The sequence below is a fragment of the Rosa chinensis genome, chromosome 5 (assembly GCF_002994745.2).
Source record: "Rosa chinensis cultivar Old Blush chromosome 5, RchiOBHm-V2, whole genome shotgun sequence".
NCBI lineage: Eukaryota > Viridiplantae > Streptophyta > Magnoliopsida > Rosales > Rosaceae > Rosa > Rosa chinensis.
Genome location: NC_037092.1, coordinates 31,539,350 through 31,560,600, shown reverse-complemented (window position 1 = coordinate 31,560,600; position 21,251 = coordinate 31,539,350). Strand labels below are relative to the sequence as shown.

The 21,251-nt window shown below is 38.7% G+C and overlaps 4 protein-coding genes across 4 annotated transcripts; 1 reads left to right on the top strand and 3 right to left on the bottom strand.

Moving 5' to 3' along the window:
* Positions 1–90: 90 nt before the first annotated feature.
* Positions 91–1,243, bottom strand: LOC112202279. The gene has a single exon (XM_024343216.2). It carries the CDS (start codon positions 1,157–1,159, stop codon positions 146–148), a length of 1,014 nt encoding a protein of 337 aa, XP_024198984.1. The 5' UTR covers positions 1,160–1,243; the 3' UTR covers positions 91–145.
* A 467-nt stretch (positions 1,244–1,710) lies between these two features.
* Positions 1,711–5,392, bottom strand: LOC112202280 (transcription factor ILR3). The gene is made up of 5 exons (XM_024343217.2): positions 5,120–5,392; positions 3,390–3,452; positions 2,687–2,764; positions 2,411–2,573; positions 1,711–2,315 (listed from the first exon to the last, which is right to left on the bottom strand). The coding sequence occupies exons 1-5, from the start codon at positions 5,245–5,247 to the stop codon at positions 2,049–2,051; spliced, it is 699 nt and encodes a 232-aa protein (XP_024198985.1). The 5' UTR covers positions 5,248–5,392; the 3' UTR covers positions 1,711–2,048.
* Positions 5,393–9,431: 4,039 nt separating this feature from the next.
* On the top strand, positions 9,432–10,560 carry LOC112167033 (photosynthetic NDH subunit of lumenal location 3, chloroplastic). The gene is made up of 3 exons (XM_024303990.2): positions 9,432–9,793; positions 9,999–10,285; positions 10,375–10,560. Exons 1-3 carry the CDS (start codon positions 9,511–9,513, stop codon positions 10,471–10,473), a joined length of 669 nt encoding a protein of 222 aa, XP_024159758.1. The 5' UTR covers positions 9,432–9,510; the 3' UTR covers positions 10,474–10,560.
* A 101-nt stretch (positions 10,561–10,661) lies between these two features.
* LOC112167032 (kinesin-like protein KIN-14N) lies at positions 10,662–16,421 on the bottom strand. Its single transcript, XM_024303989.2, has 16 exons — positions 15,781–16,421; positions 15,525–15,669; positions 15,331–15,440; positions 15,124–15,243; positions 14,838–15,020; positions 13,931–14,140; positions 13,770–13,844; positions 13,513–13,659; positions 13,304–13,442; positions 13,113–13,222; positions 12,479–12,640; positions 12,132–12,343; positions 11,661–11,742; positions 11,452–11,556; positions 11,254–11,358; positions 10,662–11,002 (listed from the first exon to the last, which is right to left on the bottom strand). The coding sequence occupies exons 1-16, from the start codon at positions 15,970–15,972 to the stop codon at positions 10,823–10,825; spliced, it is 2,277 nt and encodes a 758-aa protein (XP_024159757.1). The 5' UTR covers positions 15,973–16,421; the 3' UTR covers positions 10,662–10,822.
* Positions 16,422–21,251: the final 4,830 nt, after the last annotated feature.

Genomic DNA, 21,251 nt, shown 5'->3' with positions numbered 1-21,251 from the left:
ACCAAAACTCAAACTACAGGACAGATAAGATACCAAATTTGACAGTAAGTAAACAAGTCAGTAAAGAGTGCAACTGCATTCATTCTCACATTTCATGATAAACTTGGTGTGCATTCAAAGAAAAAGACTGCCATTAAACTCACACTTACTTCTTTCCGGTTACATTTGACACCAAATCCTTAAAGAACTTCACGGATTTCGTTACAGGCGAATTCATGGCCATCAAATTATACAACACATACTCAACTTCAGCAATCGAAGGCCTCGACTTAAACGTCGAAACCACCTTCAATTCCCCTTGTTCTTCTTCAACAAGAACCGCCCACTTCTCACCGCTCACAACCCCATTTCTCACACACTTGAAAACCACCCCATTTCTTTTACTCAAAAGCCCTTTCACTTCCAAACCCATAAACGAAAAAATGACCTCAAACGAACCCACAAATCCACTCAGCTCACCAAACTCGGCCTCTTCCTCAAACCCCCACTTGGGGTTGAAAATAACCACCGGCCTCGGGTACAACAAATCCACAACGGTTTTCATAACCGCCACTTGGGATGGTTCTGGCGCCAAAAACACCGCCACGTCAGCGTTGTTTGAAATTCTGGTATTACCGTTGGCGACTGAGGGCATGTCTAAATGCTCAACTGTGCTTGAGGGGGAGGAGTTGAAGGCCTTAAGTGCCGACTCTGTGGAGGTGATATCGGGCCATAGGATTACGGTGTTGACTGGGGAGCCTTTTCTTTTGATGGGGAGGTCTCGGAAGAATTGGAGGGCGAGTTGGGATAGGGACTCGGGGGAGTCGTCGGCGACCGGGATTTCGATACGGAATCGGGGCTGTTTGAGCTTCTTGAGCTTGCTGGTGAGTCTGAGGTTGTTGAGGGGCTTCTCTAAGGTGGTTGAGAGACATGTTTTGGCTTGTTGGATGGCTGCTTCTTTTGAGTTTGGTGGGGTGGGGGAGGAGAGGGAGCAGAGTAGTGGGGATAGAGAGGGAGTTTTGGATTTGTTGAGGAGAGTTGAAGGGAATGAGAGTTGGGAGTGGTGGTGTGTGGGAAATTGAAGAGAGGGGGAGGAGAGGGTTTTGGTGAGTGAAAATGGGGTTGCTGGGTTTGGTGTTCTGATGGTTTTTGTATGAATTCTGAGAAGATTGGAAGCCATTTGAGAGATTCAACAGAGTAGAAAGGAGTTGAAAGAGAACCAAGTAATTGGCAGATACACTAAAAGATAAGGTTTCTTGGCAGGTTGTAAGCCTCAAAAACACCACTTCACTTGTTTTAACTGTTCTAGTCGTAGTAAGTTTCGTGTTACACCGGTACGAGTTCGGGCATACGACGGATGAGCTCTAAAAAGCCTCGGTTATTTGTAAAACCAACACCATGAAATTACCAGCCCAAATTTTACAATTTGTAAAACCAAAACTGTGAAAGTCCCCATCCGAATCTTGCTTATGTATGATGAGTGAGGTTTACCACGTAGAATTCTAGAGTAGATTAAAAATTTTAAAAAAAAGTAGAGTTGGGCATTGGTCCGTCGTGAATCACATTAGGCACGCATTGTAATTTAATTTAGGATTTGAGGCTTGCACAACAGCATAAATCCAAAAGTATTATACTGCTGTTGGTGTTGGAAAGTTCCAAGTGAACCTATCTTTACAAATCCGCAAAGCACAGCACACAGCTGACAAAGGCAGCCCACCTATTTTTACAAAACACATTCGAAGTGCTCAATTCCTTTGTCTAGAACCATACCCAAGTCCACATAGCTATGACTAGGTTGGGACGGTGACGGCGCAACCCATCTCCGTCCATCCAAAAAGAAAATGGTAGTAACAAGTTGCCAGATTAACTTATTACCATTTACAAGTGAATACCAGCATTAATTCATAGAAGTTCCCAAGTTGGAGATACACAGTCAAGTCACCCACCAAATTCAGTTAGACAGTAAAAACTTAAAAACAAGACACGACACAAGGACAATGACAAGACAATACACTTGTTCGGGATAAAATGATATCCCAAATTGCCTGTATCAATAACCAGTCGGCAACTTAAGCAACTGGTGGGCGGAGTACATGATCCTGGGATGTATCCACTGCAGCAGGTGGCATGAACTGCCACATGGCAACCCCAGGGTAACCAATGAAAGGCACCATCTTGTTGCCATGGGCTTGGCCTTGAGCAGCAAATGCAGCAGGAATTGCAGGAGGGGCTGGCATGAAGCTCGGCTGTGCAGTCATTGCCTTCAGTTGCTGCTCCAACTTCTCTTTCTCTGATTTCAGCCTCTGCTTCTCATCACGAAGTTCAGTCTTCTCTGTCTACACATGTGGACAAATAGTTTTGCAAAATTTAGAGTGCAACTTCTGACAAGCAACTGTCCTAAAACGTGCAATCAAAATAAACAAAGGTTTACCTTCAATTCCTTGATCTTCTCCTGGAGGCTTGAATTTGAGTCCTTCAACTTCTGGGCTTCACCACGTAACTGATTCACCATTCGGACAGCATCAATCAAAATAGCAGCCTTGTCCGTCTTGGGTGGCCTTCCAGGCTCCAATATAGAGCCCAATTCCACAAACCTATAATCAATTCATATCAAGCATAAAACAAGAATGCTTTATAGAGAGTATGGAAGAGGGAGAGGAACAGGCAAAGAGAGATACAGAAAGAGGGAGAAAACAAAAAAAAGTACTTGTCGTTCAGCCTATCCCTCCGCAACTTCTCCCTACATGCCTTGGAGCTAGATGCACTGGATGATTCAGATCTAACCCTGCAAGAGAACAAATGCAACAGATAGAGGAAGACAGCTACATTAAGATTGATTAGAAAAAACTTACTAGTTCTAATCAGCTCACTTTTGTGACACTACCATGGAAATAATTTCAAAACAACATGAAACAACACGAAATATTGTATGTCGGGATTTCTTTAACGTCAAATGAAACAATTTAACCAACATAGAATTGACATGAAAACTGGCCCAAAATTGATATGAAAATTGACACAAAATATCTGAATAATTAAAACGTAACCCTCTCAAACTAAAGCACATGTATCACTTGTTTTGTGTTATTGGGTTGGTTTTGTCACTTTGTACCAACCATACTAACATGATCTGATGTTACATGCATGTCTTTTGCTTCTTGTTGCATTTGTGTCATGTCCTCGAAAACAAATATTGCCAATTTCAATAATCCACATGGGACTTGATAAGCAAACATTTGATATTGCTTTGGGAGTTCAATAATGATAGATGGTGATGGCAAATAAGCATGCTTGTTAGTAATTAAAGATCTCATGATAAAATTTAGAAACCTATGGTTGGTGTGAAACAAACTAATCACCTAGTTTATAAGCAGCATAGGCATTCAGAACATAGCCAAATAAGTACATACCTCTTTTTGGAGCCAGATTCCTTGAGTCCCTCTACATCCCCCAATGAGCCATCAAGCTCAGCACTATGAAACAAGACCATCACACCACAAAATGATAAAATGAGTAGCAGCCACAACATGACCCAACTTTTTTTTTTTTTTTTTTTTTTTTTTTACGAATGAATCAAGTGTACAAACACTTGTGACAAGTTTGACAAAGTAAACTTGATGCACAGCAAAAAATGGTAATACGAACACCCAAAATCTTGCTCTAATATATCTCTTCTCCAACATAAATTAAACCACAACTTTTCTCTTTACTCTAATAGATGCTTACCTTGAATCCAAAACATAGCCCATCAACACTAAATGTTTCGAACACAGTCACTCAAAATTGGTCCTGAATTCCATGTTAAAACACTTCCAAATCTATTTCAACTCTAATAACAAGGAAAGTTATTAATAAAATGAAACTATACCATTTACCTTCTTAAGCAAGTGCAAGATAAAAGGATGGATGGACATATGTTAGAATGCATATATGAATATATGCGTATGTGTATCATAGCTATAAGAACCGACTGTTTTTCCACCCCTTCAAACTAACAATCCCCACCATCAAATCACTTTCTTCTTTCAATAGGCCTATGTGACTCTGCGATTCTAACCCACTCATGATACCTACCAGGCTTATTGCTACAGTTGAAGTGGGATTGGGGGATTTCTTGGTCTCAAAGAAAACTCTTCCTAATATCTTCTATGATGTGCAGCACTACAACTAACAGATGTGCACCACCCAGTGTAACAGACAAAACAAAGTCTCAAATCTCAATCTGAACCCCGGAGCAGACAAAGTGATAGATATAACTAGAAGGGGCAATTTTTCCAAATTGGATTATTTCCACTATCAGAAAAAACACTACAGTAAAAAGGTGCTACAGTGATCTACCAAGAAAATGTCCAACAAAATTAAGTACTTCAGATAAAGCATTTCAACCCACCAACAAAGCCAGCCAAACTTAAGCCATTGATCAATAACCAGCTACAACTAAAGTGCATTAGCACACATTTCCAACCCCTAAACAGACCCAATTAACTAAATCCTCATAACCACCCTCAAAGCCCCAATCAACAGGAAATAAGACCCAAAAAAAGGCTCAAATTCAACCACTCAATTCCACCACATGAACCACAAAAATTACAAAGCACCCGATTCTTCTAATACCCAAAAACAAAAGCCAAACTGAAAAAGGCAGAAAACCCTAATTCAGTCCCAATTATACACACAGAGCAAAACCAATTAAATTACTCAGCTAAACAATAGACTGCGGATTATTTCCCACACAGGATTGTTTCCACTATCAGAAACATAGCTACAGTGAAAAGGTCCTACAATGCCCTACCAAGAAAAATGTCCAACATAATTTTGAGTACTTGAGATACAAAATTTCAACCTAGCTACCAACAAAAACAGACAAACATATTTGATCAATTACCATCTAGAACTCAAGTCCCCTAGCACACATTTCCAAGGCCTAACTAAACACACCCAATCACCCTAAACTCCCAAATCCTCGATCAATATAAAAAGGCACGAATCAACCTCAATTTGAACACACGAACCACGAAAACCACAAAGCACCCAATTCTTCCAATACCCAACAAAAAAAAAAAAAAAAAAACCCTAATTCGGTTCCGATTACAAACACAGAGCGCATGCAACTAGTCAAAGAACGAAAATAACGAAGTACCTGACGCTAGAGGAGCCGGGGATGTTGGGCTGAACGGGCCAGTTGAAGGCGGAGGAGGAGACGGGGAAGTTGGCGTCGTCCATGAGACCGTAATCGTAGAGCCAGTTGGTGTTTTCCGGGGAGACCATGGCGCCGGAGGGGTTTTCCGGCGAGGGTGGGGTGGGGGTGGATTAGGAGTTTAGGGAAAGCAGACAGGGTGGTAAATATGGAGTTGAGTGGGTTGGTAATATTGTGTGCCAAGGGGAAAGGGGGGAAGAATCTGCGAGAGACCTGATTTGATGATGATGATGATGTGGGATTTGGATTGGATTGCGTTTCTGTCTTTCTTCACGCTAACAGTTTTGAAGGAACTTGGGCCTGGGCTTCTGGTAGAAAATGATTTTACTCTGTCGAAACATTAACGTACGCTTGCGCAACACGTGTGAATGAAAATTGTGTTGTTGATTTGTGTTTTAGAGTACAGGAGGGGCGGTAAATCGGCTGAAGTGAAAATGTAAATGTGTAACAAACTAATGGGAAGGCAAAGTGAGGATTGTGTCAAAAGAATAAAGTATTGACATTGTTAAATATGATTCTTCACTTGCGGTGAACTTGATTAGAGGGTAGTGTGATTATAGTCATCCTCTTTCACTGTTTTTTTTTGTTATAATAATATTACAAAGTTCCAATGTTGGGAAGTTGGAATTGTTAGATTATCAATATTTATGGAGAATATAATATGGTTGTCATTTGTCACTGAACTAACTCACATGGACATACTTTGGATATTGAATCAAAAATATGACTGTTGAGGCCAAACTTGCTTGTTAATTTGTTTTTTTTTTTTTTTTTTAAAGAATAGTGAAACTTGTCCTTAAAGGCTTAAAGCAAACGAGCCGAATAGCCTAAAAAATCTGAGGCATCTGAGGCCCAAGATACAAAGAAGCAATGGAGGGTTTAGGGTTAGGATTTTATAAATAAAATAGAAAGTCCTACACGCAAATTCGATTTCACCCTAGCTAGCTACCAATCCCTACCATGATAGAATCACACCACCATTGTTGGTCTGATCTTCCGGTTGATCTGTTAAGAGAAGTGACTGAACATCTCTCATACGGCGATGTTCTTCGCTTTGGCGTCGTATGCAAAAAATGGCAGCTAGCTATTTCCGACGACCGACGTGTAATACTGTTGCAGGGCCGCTGTTACATGCGTAAGCTCCACCGAGGTGCTATTGAAACCTACTGTGAAGCCAGGTACGTTGATTTGACGTCGCAAGAGATTTCGAGTTTTTGCATCACAAACGTGGTCATGGTACAAAAACAACGAAAAGGATGTTCTTCGATTCTGAATACAGTTTATTGCTGTCCGAATTCCGATTGGTTGCTTTTATTTAGATCAAGCCATACAAGGAGCATAAATACGAGATTTTTTGTCTCTAATGTTTTTGACAAAGACCTTACAAGGAGAGAAGATACGACATTCTTTGTTCGTAATCCTCTTCAAAAAGAGACTATAGAATTCGCATTGTCTGCCCAATTATTAAAGATGGACTTAACAAAGGTTGAATTAGCCACCATGACGACCACTCCAACTTCTCCCGATTGTGTTATTTTTATCGTATGGTTCACCGCTTACAATGAGGAGCAGAGATATTTCACTATAACAACATATAACCAACAAGATAAAAGATGGAGTATCTTTAGAGTTCCCCGTTTTGAAAGATTAATGAGGCCCTACATCGTTCCCTGTTTTGATAGGGAACTTGTTAGAGCAAAACAGCCAAATTTTTCTCTAAAATGGAGAAAAATCAAGATAACAAGTTGCTCTAAGATTTACCAAAAAAAAAAAAAAAGATGTGTATCAAGAAAATAGAAATAAATTTTCTGTACTTCCGAGCTGGCATGGCTTGACAGATGAATAAGAAATCAACATGTGTGCGCTCTCAATACAAAAATATCCAAACTACCCTCGTTGCCTCTCTCTATCCCACAAAATTTCTCCTTCTCTTAAATATAAATAGTATCGATACAGAGAGATCGAGTAGCAAATTAGCAATGCAATCTAGGTTTAGGGTTAGGAGCTATAGTATTGTATAATAAAATCTGTCTTCCACACAAATTCGATTTCACCCTAGCGCGCTAGCCGCCAATCCCTACCATGACACAATCACACCAACACTGTTGGTCTGATCTTCCGGTCGATCTGTTAACAGAAATGACTGAACGTCTATCATACCGTGATGTTCTTCGCTTTAGCGTCGTATGCAAAAAATGGCAGCTAGCTATTCCCGACGACCGACGTGTAATACTGTTGCAGGGCCGCTGTTACAGGCGTAAGCGCCTCCGAGGTGCCATTGAAACCTACTGTGAAGCCAGGTACGTTGATTTGATGTCGCAAGAGATTTCGAGTTTCTGCATCACAAACGTGGTCGTGGTACAAAAACAACGAAGAGGATGTTCTTCGATTCTGAATACAGTTTATTGCTGTCCGAATTCCGGTTGGTTGCTTTTGTTTAGATCAGAGTCACCAGCCTATACAAGGAGTAAAGATAAGAAGTTCTTTGTCCATAATCCTCTTCGCAAAGTGACTATGGAATTGGAACTGCCTACATTTAGTTGCTCAAAGGTTCAGGTAGCAACCTTGACGACCACTCCAACTTCTCCCGATTGTATTATTTTTATCCTATGGAAAACCAATTTTGTTTTTAATAAGGACACTGTGATTAATAGTTACACTATTACAACATATAACCAACGAGATAGAACATGGAGTATCTATAACATTCCACCTTACCGAGGCGAAATAAGAATGGGGTTCTACATAGGTAGTGCAATCAGGGACGTGGCTTGTGCGGATGGAATTTTCTATTTTCTTGTTGTTATCAACTCGTCGGAAATTATGTTGGGCACCTTCGATGCCGCACTTCAAAAGTGGGATCTAATGGACAATCCCAGCTCCACACTGAAACTACCATATCGTCCGGTACATCTTTACCTGGTTAAATCAGATGGGGAGCTCTTATTGGCCGTCTATCATCAACAGCAAGGTAGTGGTGAACTTTTGTGCCCTGAGGTTTACCGGTTTGATTATTTGTCACAAAAGAATTGGACAAGAGTTAATAATTTAGGAGGCCGAGTTCTGATTTTGAGTCCCTCATGGTCGATTTCGACTCCAGCAGTGGGGGTTACAAGTAAATTTGCAAACATGATATATGCTGAGGATGTGGAGTGCATCCCGACATTGGAGAAATACAACATTGCTTAAGAGCTTCCTTCGTCCTCAGGAAAGTTGGCATGGCTTTTCTTAATATTTTTTTCTTCTGCTTTTTTGATTGTATAGTTGTTAACCTATCTTCTAATATATTGGTTTTTGTTTGGTATTGACATTACATTCATCTTTGATATTTTTAGGTGCACTTAGGACCTCCAAATAATAACATGTATTTTACTACTGCAAAAACTTCAGCAAGGAGATCGAATGCCAAACTAATTGGAATTGTCCATTTTCAAATCTCAAATTCAACATAAAATTGAGTTCAAGTTCCTCATCCAAATGAGATTTAAATTTCATAACTCTAACAAAAAACGAAATGCTCTCATAAAAGAGAACATAGAAGCCTTGCTTTTGGGACTTTTAACTTGTATTCAGGTTTAGTCACTCTTTAGGATTTCGATCCTTGTAGAAATTTTGAGCAAGGACAATGTTCCCCTTATTTTTTCTGGAGCGACTTTCATGACCACCATCCTGCTGATGTAACCAATACTCTTTGTGGTTCAATGTTAGCACATATAGTTGGAAACTTAACCCGACTTTCGGTTCATCCCATATCGCAAGTTCTCCTAACAAAAAAATGATATGACTTTTCTTTCCATCTTCATGGTATGGCCGACCCGTCCTATCAATTGTACAAGAGTCTACTAGTTCTGCTTACAGTTGCTAGGGCGTGCTCGCCTTGTTCTATGATCATAATTTTTTTTTTTTTTTTTTTTTGTCTATTGTTATGATCGTAAATAAGACCAAAATTATAATATCCTCATAGGCTCGAACTTCTTCAGCACGAGGATGTCATCTCCATTCTAGTCCATTAACATTCCTTGCAACTTGCAAGAGATCCGAACCCTAAAGTTTCATATGCCAATTCAGAATTTTTATCTTATTTTTGTTGGTCTCGACTCTGGAGGGATTTCTTTTTCTTATAAAATCATATTGGCCATTTGGGCCAGTGGACCTTCTTGCAGTCACTTGGGCTTTCATACATTGTTAGCGAGTTCACACAATTACCAAATAATCCCCAGTGAGGATATCCTACTGGTGGTCAGTAGTAGCCTGCAACTTCCAAACGGATATAACTGAAATTCTTGCCACCCACTCTTTCTCTTTTCCTCAAACACCTGCCATTTCCATTCTCCATGGCTCAGTTAGCAAACTTAAATGGAGTCTCTGAAACACTGCCAGTTCTACCAAGGCTTCCAAGCATTCAAAAAACCCAAAAGCGTGTTGGCATTATTGGATGTCTAGGCAAGAAAAAAGATCATGATCTTCTGGAACAGCCACTACAAACTACAAGAAGGCTGGCATTAGGCCTTGCCTCTATTGCACTTGTTGGGGACTCCTCAAGTGGAGCCGCTCTTGCCGAAGGCAACAACGGGTTCTGGTTAGATGGCCCTCTGCCAGTTCCTTCTGCTGATAATAGTAAGTTTTCTAGCAATGTGCTGCTAGTAGCTTGAACATGCATGTTGCCCAACAGTTTTAGCAATGTGCTACTTGTAGCTTGAACATGCATGTTGTCTAACAGTTTGGGCTTTTGGGGTCTGAACGTTACTTAACATGGTATGAAAGCTTCAGTTGTCATAGGTTCTGAGTTCATGACAGTTTACTGAGCATGATTTTGTTGCAGAAATTGCAAATGAGAAGACGGGGACGCGGTCATTTCTAAAGAATCATCTCTATATGGCAGACATTGGAACCAAAGGGAGAAAGTATAGGCTTAAGAAGTATGCTTTTGATCTCCTGGCTATGGCAGATTTGATTGCACAAGATACACTCAACTATGTCCAAAAGTATCTGCGACTTAAATCCACATTCATGTACTTTGATTTTGATAAAGTTATCACTGCAGCTCCAGTCACTGAGAAGCAACCTCTCACTGACCTCGCTAACAGATTGTTCAACACCGTCGAAAAGGTACCAAAATAAATGAACACATAATTTTTTGTCTTAGGTTTGTGCAGCAATTTAAGTAATGACAACATTCTCTTTTTCTGTGTCAACAGCTTGATGGTGCTGTGAAGCAAAGGAACCTGTCCGAGACTGAAACATATTATCAAGACACAACAGTTATTCTCCAAGAGGTCATGGATCGAATGGCATGAATCACTCAATCTGTTCAGTTGATAAAAGCAAATTTAGTCACTAATGCACATTTATTTCCATCAATTTCTAAGTTCACACTCTGGTTACAACAATGACTCACTCTATTTTGTACTTCTAGTTGCATTTACTTAAACATCGTAACAGAGTAAGCAATAAAAATTGGTACTTGAGGAGAATGCAGTCAAGCTCAGAGAAATGCGAAGAATAAAGAATTCTCCCATGTTTAGCTGATAAGAAATACACATCTTGTTACTATACAAATAAGCCTATGCTAGAACCATTCTCAAATTTCACGTTATGACGCTTCCTACATTACAAATGATTGATCATTAAAATGAACAAAAATGATCAACCATAGCTCAAACGTGAATCTGAAGTTCTTGTGTACGTCTGACGTCGTGGAACCCCAATTTCACAAGCATTTACACGTGCAGCAAAACGAAGTGAACAGAGTGATTCACCCGCTGAGGAGAGATCAGGAGCAATGTTTACAAACATCAATGTCTTCGAATCCCCTCCTAGACATGGCTGGTCAAAATTTGATTTCAAAAATTAGAATCTCTTAAATAATCCCAGCAAGCACAGAAGATGGTAACACGAAACCACAATAAGCAAAAAGCTTCAAAGCTTTTTCACCATTCAAGTGCAATTAACTATCAGAACTTCTTGTAGGGACATTCCAGACCTTTCAAGAAGGAAATATGGGATGGATGGAATACAATGATAAACAATAACCTAATAATCATTTCCATATATCCCTTAAACAAGTAAACACTAACCTGAAGAAGATATGTAAGCTTTGAGTTCCTAAATGGAACGTGATCCTCCTTCTTTGCCAAGGCAAATATAACGTCACTCAAAGATGACAGACTCTTGTTGATGGCCTAATAAAATTCAAAAGCAAAACATAAGATTAGTAAAGTTGAGAAACGAGTAACATACTAACATATAAGCAATATAGGAGATGAATAAAATACTTGAGTTTCTTTCAATCGATCCCCAGTTGATCCACTCTTAGAAAGGCGTTCACTCCCCGCAAGATCAATAAGATTCAGGATGCCTTGTACTTGTTGTTCAGTACTCTAAGATGAGATTAAGTCATTAAGATAGATTAGCAAAATATGAGAGTAGCTCAAAAGATCAATATCACAGTAGCAGTCTTTATAGAGAAAAGAAATGTCTATACCTCATTAACACCATATATGCGTAGCGTGAAAACAAAATGGCTTCTTGATGATTGCTCATTCATTTGAGTCTTGCCTACAGACCTGAAAGGAATCAAGTAGAAATAAGTAAATCTTTTTAGCTTTCTTGAAGATTGGGTACCAGATTAAATAGACAATGAGGGAAATGAATCAAAAATAAACCTCAACACTAAGATAAAAACATCACATCTATATAGATCAATTGAACACTTATTTTTGCTACTAATTGTTCATTTAAAAACAACTAGCATTTTCAATTTTCACTGTGTTAAAGTTAAAAGAAAGATTCCAACATCCCAAAAGGAGTAGAAAATGTAAAACATAACAAGCATGGGAAGAATAGTTATTTGTGATAGTCTTATATACAATTTCACTGTAAAAACCAAGAAATAAAATATCAACCGGAGGAGGAATAGGGGAGAAATCAAAAATCAGCATTTAGAATTAGCAACCTGCTATGAGCAGCCCGTTCTAAGAGATATGAAACCTCTTTAGCACTACGCACATCCACAACAGTAAGATCAGAGACATGGGTGTTTCCATTTGCATCATGTTTGATTGTATATTGCTTTCCAGCAGTACCATTTTCTGTTCTTTCCAAAGATGATCTATTTGTTGCTAACAGATCACGAATTGTTTCATTGTAGATTTCCAACATTGACACCTATATATATACATCAAGGGAAAAAGAAAATGAGATTTAAAAGTGATTTTCACGCAACTAGATTAATAGTGTGTGTGTGGTGTGTGTGTGTGTGTGTGCGCGGGTGTGTGAGAGAGAGAGAGAGATTCCACTCACCTGCATTTCATATTTCCACCCTTGTGGTTCGGCAAATTGTCTGGTTTTAAAAATTTGTTCCAACGTACGAGGGATCAACCCTTTTTGCTCTGGATCCCCCGGTTTACCCATCATCGTATAGGTTTTGCCTGATCCTGTTTGACCATAAGCAAAGATGCAAACCTGAAACAAGAAGCCACCATCATGGCTTATCCATGTATACATAACTAGCAAGGTAAAACACTTACAAAAGAACATCCACGCTACAAAATATGTTACCAAATAGAACAAAATACTGTACACACATGCATACAGACATATGTGGATACAGACATGCATAGTTGCATACATATGTTGCAATTAAGACATTGAACATTACACGTTTGATACTCATTTAACAAACAAAAATGAAAATCAGTATAACAGAGTAGAAGAAATGTGGGTGTTGTGAGCATCCTCAAATATATCTATAATGAAATACAAAACACATACGACCATTTACAAATATAAGTTAGAGAATACTATAACAAGCTTTCCACCAAAACTAATAAGAGAACTTTGAAACCACAAGTAATTTAAAAAAGCATTTTAGGCCCTGGGTGGCATGAAATGTCATTGAAACTTGAAAGACGGAGTCCCAACAGTTTTTAATCACCTTATAACCATCAAGAGCACTTTGTACGAGTTGTGAAATGTCTTCGAACACATCTTCTTGTGATACATCAGGAATAAAAACTCTGTCAAATTTAAAAGAATGCTTTTGCCCTGACAACATATACAAGAACCACATGAGTACAGCATGCGAGAGAAAAACTGTAGTCTACCATTGTTTTCCAAGTAATGTACCATTTTGCGCTAGTTCAATCCCCCGTCCAAGAGCATCCATTGATGTTGGATAAGAAATAACCTTTCCTTCTGTATTAGAATCATCTTCAGCCAAAAAAGGTCGGACTCTACAGAATACGCGGATGTTCCCTTTTAGTTCCTATAGCATGAGAACATTTAGTAAGGTGTAAACAAACTCTAGCTGATAAAAGCTATGGCAGATGAATTACCAAGTTTTCATTGTGCAACTTTTTACGCAGCATCTCTCCTTCAATAAGTTTAAATTCTGCATCTGCCAGGCGAGTTCTTAACTCACTTATAACATTCTTTTGCCCTTCATATTCTGCTCTTCTTTCCATCGTAGATAAATCGGACAACTAGAAAGAGAAAACAACAATACTTAACACATTTAACCTACATAATGGGCAAGTGGTTCAAACATTGCATTCCACACACACCCAAGAAGAAGAAAAATGATCTTATCAACCTGTAATTTCTTCTCTGCAGTCAGTAGTTGGTCCTGCAATTCCTTTATCTGGTCACTTTGTAACAGACATCTGGCCTGAAAAAAACCCAACATTGTATTATGTTAACAAATTTTGTTAGATACAAAACGAAATAAGAAAAAGATAAGTATTATAAAACAACCTCCAGTTCAGCATTTTTTGAAGTGAGGTTACCCCACTCATAACAAGATTTTTCAGTAGACTCTTTATACTCTGTAAATTCAGCACTTAAACTCTGTACTTGCAATTGATGTTGATCACAATCATCTCTTGCTTGTTGCAGCTCCAGTTTAAGGCTAGCAACTTCATTGGCCAAAGCATCCCTCTGCTTTACTGCATCATCTTGACATTGCTGTATGTGATTAATCAGGTATTAGTTTCAAATGGTTCCTTTTCCCGAATAGTTACTAAAAGAAGAAAACACAGGAAGCAAAACCACTTGTATATCATCTTATTGTCCTATCCTTCATACACATCTAGAAACTCCAATGAAATACCTAAACTCATGACCACAGACACTGAGAACTGGGCCTAATATTCCAACAACAAAGCATATGGAAGATAATTCCTATATGTTAATTCCCACCGAAGGAAGGAGAAAAAAAAAAAAAAACAACTAAAAGTTTAAATGAAAAAATTTCTGGAGAATATTGCCAGTCATAACACATTAAGATCTTAATTACCACAAACTTACTTCCTTTCCTATCAGGGAAAATTCCAATTAGAGCATATGTGCTACATAAAGGACGATGGCCATCTCCTCCAAATGAGTGATGGGTAATCCAATGGGAACTTAAAATCAGGTCCTTACTATTGAGTTTAACAACTGACTGGCACCTTTGCCAACATTGTAATCATTAGAAGTTCTCTCAGCCATCAGAATGGTTGATTTTACTTCCATCATAATCTACAAGTCTATGATTAGTTTTCAAGCTTCCAGCAGTGACTAAAAACGTCACTCAATGATATTTTATAGATCAGCCAATATCTTTCCTAGAATAATTAATCGTACATTTTCTTACTGAAACAGTCTATAAAAAGAAACTCACTCTGGACACTTGAAGCTGACCCCTATACATGCCTAGATTCTCCACCATACTAGCCTTTTCAGTCTCCACACGCTTACGGTCCTCCTCCACTGCAGAGAGGTCGGTCTGTAGTTTACTATTGTAGTGTTGCAAATTTGCAATGTATTCTTGCTGTCGTTTGTACATGTCACTGAGTGAAGCATTCTGCAGAATTGCCCCAAGAATCAGATTAAGCACTAAAGAGGAAATTCTAGAATTACACATAATATAAGGAAAGAGTGAGAAAGGAATGCAAATTCTATTTTACCTGCTGCTTAGCACTTGTGAGGTCTCTTTGAACTCTTTCAAGCTCATCAGAGAGGGAATATTTGGATCGCTCAATTTCGAGTCTAGCATCTCTTTCTCGGGTGAGAGAATCCATTGCAGCCTAATTGATATATCGAAAAATTTAAATAAACTTATCAATCAACAAAACTCAACCAGCCACATTGGATATCCAACCCACCCTACTTACCATCTTATCCAATTCTTCTTTAGTAAATTTCTCTTGTAAAGAAGCATAGTTTTTCCTCAGCTCGGCAATAATCGAATTCAATTCCTCTTCCTTGTTTTTCAGTAAGAGATCTATAATCAAACAAGTACAATCACTTAACAAAACAACTTCATTTCGAAAATTTCATATCACAAACACAAAGATATGACTCATACCCATTTCAGAGCGTTTTAGCTCAGACACTTCCAAACTGTTCTGTAACTTCTCATGCTCCAATAAATAGTTTCCCTCCAGCTCTTGAAACCATCTTATAACAGGTTTCAGCCTTCTAATATATTCAGTCAAAGAGTCACATTTTTCCTGGAAAAATCAACCAAATTTCATAAAACAGAACAATAAACACCCAAATGCCAATCCAACTAAACCAAAAAAAATAAAAAATAAAAATAGAAAAAATAAAAAAGCACTGACCTTGAGACTGAACCTGTCCTTCCTTTTGGGTCTTTCATTCAACAATGCTTCAACATATTCTCTGGTAAACTCAACGTCGCCGCACTCCGACCCGGCATTGCTCGCCGGAGCGCTATTCGGAGCCAAGTCGGGTCCCCCATTCACCATAGCATAGGCTGGCCGGAACCTCCAATTGTTCGCCGTGCTCACCATTGTTTCCCCACACCCAAAGATTGAAACTTTCTCACACCCACTTCATCAACAACACTAGATTTGTCAAAAAAAAATATCAACTTTTTTCAAGAAACCCAATCCAACACTGACAAAACCCACGTGAAAAACTTGTCTACCAGCTCTGTTTCTCCGAAACCCATAAAAGGGTTTCACCAAGAAACCAAACTCTATGAACCCAAATGTGAAAACAAAATCAACCCAAAACTGGAAGCTGGGAATGGCTATAAAGAGAAATAAAAGACCAAGTTTTTGAGTTGTGGGAAAAACATTTGAAGAAGGAAAAGGGTTTTCTTCAGAAAGTGTGGTGTGGGGCCATGAATTGTATTCAAAGCGAGCAGGGTAATCCCAGCCGTTGCTTCAACAAGCAGGAAGAGGAGGATCCCCAAACAAGGAACCCAGAAATTTTAGAAAAGAGAGAAAAGCTTTGTTTCTTATTTTTCTTGGAGAGTAAAAAATTTAAATTCAAGATTTACTTAGCTCAGAGGTGGTGGTGGTTGGATAGATTAGATTTGGTATTTTTTTTTTCACTGCCGTTAGGGATTTGAATAATTTTGAAATGGGGATCAAGCGGGTTTGAACAGGTATGGCCAAAGCATTCACCTGCTAATGTCTAAACTAGCCTTGTAGTTTGTTTTTACTTTTCAGATCGAATTTTAGTTCTTGGGAATAATAACGTAAATAGTATTGATGATGCGACGTAGGAAAGTGTTACTAAACGGAGAGAAACTTCTATGTATAATGGACTGTGAAAAGAATTGCCGAGTAAAAATACAACCATGTAAATAGGCTTGAAAAGAGAACAAAATTTAGGAAATGCTGACTATGTTTAGTTTGTTGCGGATAAGCCTAAAATTGAGTCTAATCATACAAATCTGTCATTGAAATCATGAATTCGACTCTTCTCACATTATTGAGATTTAAAATATGACTTAATAAAGAAGTAATTATTTTTGTTTCGAGCATGTGAAAAGACAATGTATGTTAGATCAAAAACTCAGCTCAAATATATGGCATGTGCTTATAAGAGAAACTTTGAACAATAACCCATTCTAGTTCTAAGATGGTTTCTAAAACAATTGAAAAGTAACCAAATGATATTTTGAAAAGCCATAAATTTTCAATATGTCCCGAGTTTTTTCATTCATTCTGTGGGTAATTTTTTTTCATTCATTTAATTGCAAATTTTTCTTCGTTCTTCCGTTCGCTTGTTCAAATAAATAAAAAATTCATTGACTTGTAGTTTTTTTTTCCCTTCATTCGTTTGCTCGAAAGTTCATTCGCTTTGATGATGAGGGTGGAGAAGCTAAGGAGGATGATTTTATCTATATTGTATAGGGAGTAAATGAAAATGAAAAATAACAATAAGAAGTAGAAAGATGAGAGGAATGAAAAAAAAAATTGAGATGTTGAAGATAGAGTGATTATGAATTCATGAAAGGATAATTAAAACATTTTCAGCCACCGTATGGTTAATTTTTAATTATTTAAAAAATAAAGTTAAAAACCAACTTAAAGACCCAAATTGGGTCATTTTTCAAAATTTCTGGTTAATATTGATACCTTGCATGCAACTAGTCCAGCATTGCAGAAGATAGAACAAGCGGTGGAAAAGATACATGGGATATTACATGATGGAAGAGGATGGATGTGTACTGGGTGGATAATATTGAGATCGCTCATTTTCTTGCAAGGATAGAGGGGGTGGACACCATGGCCAACAGGAAGCAGCTTGAGGAGGCTGTAAGGCAAGTCCTACTGCTGCATCAATATCCTTTGGACAACACTGAGGTATACTATTCTATCTGGACATCTGAAGCGATCATTGAGCTTTCGATAACAAATATTCCTTGGGGTCAAATCAGAGTTGAGGTGAGGGGTCCATATATTTACGAGGAAGAAGGCAAAAAAGAGTAATATGTGCTTGATGAGAAATACTATCATAGCATAAATTCCCATGACCTAAATTTCGTTTCATTTTCCTCAGTTTTTCATTGTTGCATATTAATGAGAGAATTTTAAAAAAAAAAAAAAAAAACGATCCCAGTTCAGATCTTTAAGTTAGTTTTATTATTATTTTCTAAATAATTAACAAATAACCATATTGTAAATGAAAATGTCTTAATTATCTTTAAGGGCTAAATACTGTTTAATACCCTGTGGTATGAGTCCAATATCAATTCAGTCTCTCGACTTTCAACTTCATCAAAAATACCCCCACACACTAATATTTCTAGTCCAATAGGTCGCTCTGTCGGGATTCCGTCAATTTCAGACGTTAAGCTGCTAACATGGCATTTCCAACTCAGCAAAGTCGGGCCCCCATAGAAGCCAATTTCCCAAACTGACCCTGGCTTCCAACACCTCTCCTCCCCCTCCTAAGACTCCTCGACCCAAACCCCAAACCCACCTTCTCTCTCTCTCTCTCTACCTATTCATAGCAGAACTATGGTAAGAAAGACTATTATGATACGACACTGAAGGGAGCTTCTTGCCGAAATTTATCAACCAAAGCTAGTCAAATCAAACACACAAGAAACAAACAGTTAGTTCAATCTAGCTTAAAAACACTTCAATCTCTATACGCCCCTTTCCAACTTTCCATATAATACTTTATTTTCATATCCATTACTTTACAAGAAATAGTCTCAAATCTCAATTACAGATAACGAAAATGCCCTCAATTTGAGGGCTTTCTGGGCAATCAATTTTTACAGAGGCAATTAAGAAGACGAGATCAAGAACCAAAACCAAGCGATCATTTTTCAAAAAAAAAAAAAAAAAAAAAGGTATAATCCAGATTTGAGGTGAGCCCAAATGAAATTGAAGGGAAAGAAACCAAGAAGGTTTAAAAAAGCCCAACCCTTTAGATTCTTGAGTAGCCAGAAGAGAAGCGAGGAGAGGCGCCATATATGTTCACTTGGACTTTTGGAGGTTCTCCAGCTTTTTCCGGGCCATCGTTTGAGGTGCATGAAGTACAAAACATGATCATCTCGTTGAGTTCTACGTCTTTGTATATCTAGTTTCTGATTTTGATCAAGATTTGAACGGCTTGATGTTTTGGGTGTATCATCGGGTTCACGGCGTCGATGTTGATGTTTCTGGGTCCATTCTCGATGGTGTTTCCATCATAGATAATGAACTGTGGATGGGTCAAGCTTCGATCATCGATTAGGCTGAGTTGAAGAGCTCAGAATTGAGAAATTGGTTAGGCTGGTATTGCTTGCTGTGTTCTTCATTGGAGGCGCAGACCTGCAATTTGGGGCTCTGTTTTGATATAACTTGATCACAAGGTGAGTTGGGTTCTCTGTGAAAACTTTGAGAATCAGATTGTGTAGTCAATGTCTGGAAATTGGTTGTCATGTTTGTATGCTTACTATGAAATCATGTTTTGAGGGAGGTGAATTGAGTTTGTGTGAAATAAGAAGGAATTTGGATTAGTTAGAGGCAAATAGGTAGAGAGCGAAAGAAGGAGTGGAAGAGGGTTGGAGTTAGAGAGAGAGAGAGAGAGAGAGAGTGGTGGTGGTGGGAGAGAGAGAGTGTAGGTTTGGGTCGAGAAGGTCTTAGGAGGGGGAGGAAAGGTGTTGGAAGCCAGGGTCAGTTTGGGAAATTGGCTTCCATGTGGGCCCCACCTTGATGAGTTGGAATGGAATGCTTAACGTCGGAAATTGACGGAATCCTGACGGAGGGATCTATTGGACAAGAAATACTAGTGTAAGGGTGTTTTTGATGAAATTGAAAGTTGAGGGACTGAATTGATGTTGGACCCATACCACAGGGTACTAAACAGTATTTAGCACTATCTTTAATGAATTCATACTCACTTTATCTTCAGCATTTCATCTTTTTTTTCTTTTCTCTTATTTTTCTACTTCTATTGTTATTTTTCATTCTCATTTACTCCCTATTCTATATGGGTAAATCCCTCCTCCTCATCTTCCCCTCCCTCATCATCCAAGCGAGTGAACTTTTCGAGTGAATGAATGAAGGAAAAAAGAAAATTACCAGTGAATGAATTCTTATTTATTTGAACGAACAAACGAACAAAAATTTGTAATTGAATGAATGAAAACAAAAACAAAAAAATTACCCGCCGAATGAATGAATGGAAAAATTTAAGACAAATAAAAAACTTATTAGGGGCACATATCACTTTTCAACATATCGTTTGGTTACTTTTCAATTGTTTTAGAAAACAAGGTTAAAAACCATCTTAGAATACTTAAATGGGACATTCTTCAAAATTTCTCAACTTATAATTAACATAGAGTTAATGAAATATGGATGGAGGTATCTTAGTGATGTGTTTTTAAGAGATTGAGCTAATTTATTGGTTTTAAACATCATGTACTCACGAGTCCAATTGAAGACAGTGCATGCCTTACTCATGAAAAATAATTTTCATACACTTTCAATTTTTCGTAGTATTTTTAAGTTTCTTTTTGTTCTCTTTTCAAAACTAATCTCTTAAATCATGATCATGCGTTCACATAGCAGAGGTTTTCGGGTTTGGGTTCTCTGCTAGGGTTTCCGGCTAGGGTTTTCTCAAATTTTCTTCCTCTCAACACTCTCTCTACCTCTACACCATGGTTGATCACGTCACTGCTCGTCTTGCTGCAGCCTTGGCTATCTCGGAGGATGGTCGGACATCATTTGTCTTGGCTGGCTCTGCTGCTGTGTCCTCCCATCACTTTGAGGTGGGCAAATTGCTTTCTGTTACAGCTAAATGCAGCGCCGATCCCAAGGCATTCATGGGCACCATGACCTCTCTTTAGGGGCTTGGTAATTGTTTGTCTGTCCGGGCACACCAGGATCGTTTTGTTTTTCAATTCTCCTAAATGAAGGAATGGTTAAGGATCGTTGACGGTGGTCTGTGGTTCTTTGGCAAGTGGGCACTTGCTATGGTGGAATTCGATGGTCTGCAGGATGTTACTGTTGTCCCGCTTCCCTCAGTGCAGGTTTGGGTCGAGATCATGGGACTACCTCCATCTCTTGTCACTGAGGAAGCGGTGGCGCTCATTGGAGCCACGCTGGGGGACATTGTGCACCTTGATAGACCCGAAATTTGAAAGGGGGGAGGCGCAGGTTTGGATCAGACATGTCATGTCCACGCCTGTGAGACAAGTATTCCCTCCTTCCACCTTTGATTTTACTTCTAGAGCATCTGCTACTGTGAGATTCAGGTACGAAAGCCTCGTTGGTTTTTTTCATGTTTGTGGGATGATAGCACACCAACGATCGGGGTGTACTGGCGCCCCAGA